The sequence below is a fragment of the Montipora capricornis genome, chromosome 2 (genome assembly GCF_036669925.1).
Source record: "Montipora capricornis isolate CH-2021 chromosome 2, ASM3666992v2, whole genome shotgun sequence".
NCBI lineage: Eukaryota > Metazoa > Cnidaria > Anthozoa > Scleractinia > Acroporidae > Montipora > Montipora capricornis.
Genome location: NC_090884.1, coordinates 45609145 through 45612813, shown reverse-complemented (window position 1 = coordinate 45612813; position 3669 = coordinate 45609145). Strand labels below are relative to the sequence as shown.

Sequence of the window (3669 nt, the reverse complement as noted above, 5' to 3'; positions counted from 1 at the left end):
TTCGAGTTAGTTTAAACAGTACCATTACTCTGGTGCTCGTCATTGCAACAATTCGCATGTGAAAACGTCCAGGCGACCCGGACCTGAACACGTGTTACATTTTCCAACGAAACCAACCTCTGATTGGCAGTGACCTGTACGGATGATTATGACATGTCGTCTCTCAACGCATCTCTCATCTCAGTTCATGTGAACTACAACTAAGTCAACAGAGGTCAAGTACGAAACATTGCAATGGTAGATTATGTTAGTACGTGACAATGACAGAAGACCTGTTTCGAACCACCTTGACAGACAAATTACATGTATTCATGTAGGGTTGACTGATGTTCACGACATAATAAAGGCAGAAATCTCGATTCACACACTACAACTTTGAAGGATCACGCGTCACGGTTAATATATTATTCACGAATCACAGATGAATTTCTTCAGTTTTCCTGATTCACGGTCTTTTTTTGGGATCAATTCACGGATCACGCGAGACCCCTTCCAGACCCTGTGCCTAAACTGATCTAAAATTGCGGAAATCCCTGAAATCCTGGAACTTTGCAAAAGCAAAAGATAATGGTGGACTGTAAAGCAAAGTAAAGTAGATTAGTTCGGTTTCAGTCAAGACAAAACCAACCAGTGATCAAAGAAAATTCTGAACCGTACCCAACCTCATTCAAATCCAACTCGTTAATGTCCAGTTTTAATTATTTTTTTTCTGTACAACAATATATATATCGCCACGTTTGATGATGATGAACTTGTGTCCTCTAGCGCTTGGGCACTATCCTGTTATAATCAACCAAGCTTTTCGTCTTCACTTACGGACTTTGTCACGTAGTAAAATGAGGGAACCTATCACGTTTCGCGAGTCCAACACGTTTTTCCGCTGCGATGCGGAAGCCTATATTGGACTGTGAAGTACAAATCGCGAGGCATTTGGCTTTGCATTGCGCGTGGATGATTTTCCACACAAAAAAAAAAGAAGAAGAAGGCGCTAAGAGAGAAGACTGAAAAGCAATACGCAGAGATCACGCCTGGTGTGATAACAAACTTTAAAGTGTTATCACTCTTTTTTAAAATTCACCTCTCCATTTAGAATATTGGCAATTCTCTGATTACACTAACGTGCTAAGACGGCCATGTTGGTGCCAAAACAATAGGAGGATGTACCTCACCTTTTGCATAACAGAGTCAATTCCCAAAAGGCTTTATCGCTATCTTTCATTCAAGTCAGGTGCAATCAAAGAATTGGGGAATAACTTTGTTTACATTTGTTTGGCTAATAAGCACAAGGCCGACGTTTTCTAATCAGTCAACCAACCTGTTTTGGCTTGCATGTCAGATCATTAGTTGTATTTGTTTTCTTTTTCTTTTCTATATGTATCGTGTGCAATGTAAACTTCTGTTATGTTAAATTGAAAAAAAAATTAATAAATAAAAATAAATTTAAAAAACCAAGAATAAACTAAAGTACTGAATACTGAAAGCGCACTGTATAATAACCTATCTCTGAAAATTTGAAAGCAATATACGCAAGATCATCCCTAAGCAATGATGCTTTTGCCACCCAATAATAGGTTATCAGTTTTTTGATGGCCAATATCTGGCTCGTTATTAAAATTAAAACGCTTAAAATACTTAGGAGATTTAACCAAGTTTGACAAGTTCTTTTAACTTTTGAAGTCAAATTGTAAACAACATGATGTCCTAATTCTATGCACGAGAAAACTCTTATGTTAATGATACATGTACAAAGTAAACGATGACAGCAAAGAGCTCCTTATGTACATTTACAAAGCATTTTAAACATTTTAACTCATACATTTTAAAATTCGGAAATCAGGATTTTTGTTTTAATCTTTTAACGAGTTCACCGGGGTTTTTAGCGAATCATCATCTGGAGATGCACTCATCTGACATTAGCGATTTCTGTCATTAGCAAAAAAGCAAGGCAAAGGTCTATAGTATTAACACGATGTACTAATTAAAGTAAATAATTCGATATCCTTTTAGCTGGGCAATGATTTCTTGGTAGTCATACCATTTGATTCGGGAAATGCAGTACGAATAAACCTTACTTAGAGTAAAGAACCTGTTCTTATCGATGTCCTTCATCCAAACGAGATTTACAAACCTTGGAACTTGGTTAATTCAGTAATGTGAATGTCACAATTGGCCTCTATAGTCCGTTCAGCGACGGGAGAAACACGGTTATTTACATTACTCCTTTCCCCAACATGAAACAACAAACGAAGGCTCTTTCTGAAGTTTGCATCGCCGAGCGCATATATGAGAGGGTTAAAAATCGAACTTGTTTGTGTGATACAGTCAAATAACGGGCGCACGGGAAAGACCCCGATAGAAATTGTTCCTTCTTTCTTACGATAAGACTCGATCATATCGAGAATCATTATTGGTGCCCAGCTGAAAAGAAAACTGAGTACAACTATGATAAATATTTTAATGGTTCGTAATTGCGCTCTTGCGGTGCTTCTGTTTCCAAGATCACTCGCCTTAGTCTTTTGCTGGAGAGAACTTATTATTTTGGTGTAGGAAAATACAATTACACACAGTGGCACCAAGAACGCTAATGAAAAATAAATTGTAAAAGGTATCTCTCGGGTCGAGTCACGGGAAGTTCCTGGGATGCAATGTTGGGGAGGTTCTCTGTAATCCATCGGGTGGCGGGTGTTATTACACGTCGAATTTGGGCAAGCGTTTTCCATCGGGCGTCTTCCATGTGGAGGTGGCTTCTTGGAGACTGTTGCACTGATGATGAAGCCTGAGCATATCGCCATAGCACAAATCCAGATCAAAACCATAATCAAATATTTTTTAGGTTTACTACCGAAAGTCCGGATTGGAAATATGATGTGAATGTATCGATCGGCTGCGATTCCTGCGAGAAGAATGAATGTAATGGCAGCACAAGTGAAGGAAGAAAATATAACGATCTTACATTCTACCGTGCCCAACTCCAAACGTTCTCTCTTTGATGTCTGGCGAAAGAAATTAACAGCTCTGAAAACTAAGTCTGTGATTGCCAACTGCAAAAGAAAGAAGCTGGATAGCTTGATAACTGAATGAGGGGCTCTCACCTTGGAGGCTTTCCATAAAACTAAGCATACAAGGATGTTTTCCACAATGCCCAAAGCTAGGAAGACCAGGCTTATGTTGTACAATGTCTTGTGGTACGTAATCAGCTCGTTATTGAACCTTTTACCTTGTGATTGTGCCTCTTTCACTTCCATAGTTTCAAGGGTTAGTTAATTTGGTATGTTATCATATTCCTTCTGCAGTTCCTGGCTGTCCAAATTATCATTTCCTCTAATTTCACACAGAAAATTAATCAGCTAGACGCGATGCAGATGGGGATTTCAAGTTCTTCGTTAATCTCCTGCCTTATATAATTAGTCAATTTTACAAAAGATTACATCTGTTTAGATGCCCCCCTCCTCGTCCAATCACACTTCGCGTGTCGATGATAAATAGTTTACGTGCAAAAATCGTGAATTTTAAAGAAGAAAAGGTTTGCTTAATTACAGCTGTTCATCTCTGATATCACGTGCGCGGTATTTCACCTTATTGCAACAGATGACGCTGGGAAAAAAAAGGAAGTCTCTAAACAAAGCACACGTGATATCTGCCACGCACAACGTGCTTGAGATCTGCTAG

At 38.8% G+C, this 3669-nt stretch overlaps 1 protein-coding gene across 1 annotated transcript; it reads right to left on the bottom strand.

Annotated features, from left to right (window-relative positions):
• Positions 1-460: 460 nt before the first annotated feature.
• LOC138038037 (galanin receptor type 1-like) lies at positions 461-3446 on the bottom strand. The gene has a single exon (XM_068883863.1). The coding sequence runs from the start codon at positions 3243-3245 to the stop codon at positions 2121-2123; it is 1125 nt and encodes a 374-aa protein (XP_068739964.1). The 5' UTR covers positions 3246-3446; the 3' UTR covers positions 461-2120.
• Positions 3447-3669: the final 223 nt, after the last annotated feature.

What these genes read in the sequence shown, in the direction of transcription:
- LOC138038037 (XM_068883863.1), bottom strand. Translation starts at nt 3,245, where the DNA reads ATGGAAGTGAAAGAGGCACAATCACAAGGTAAAAGGTTCAATAACGAG.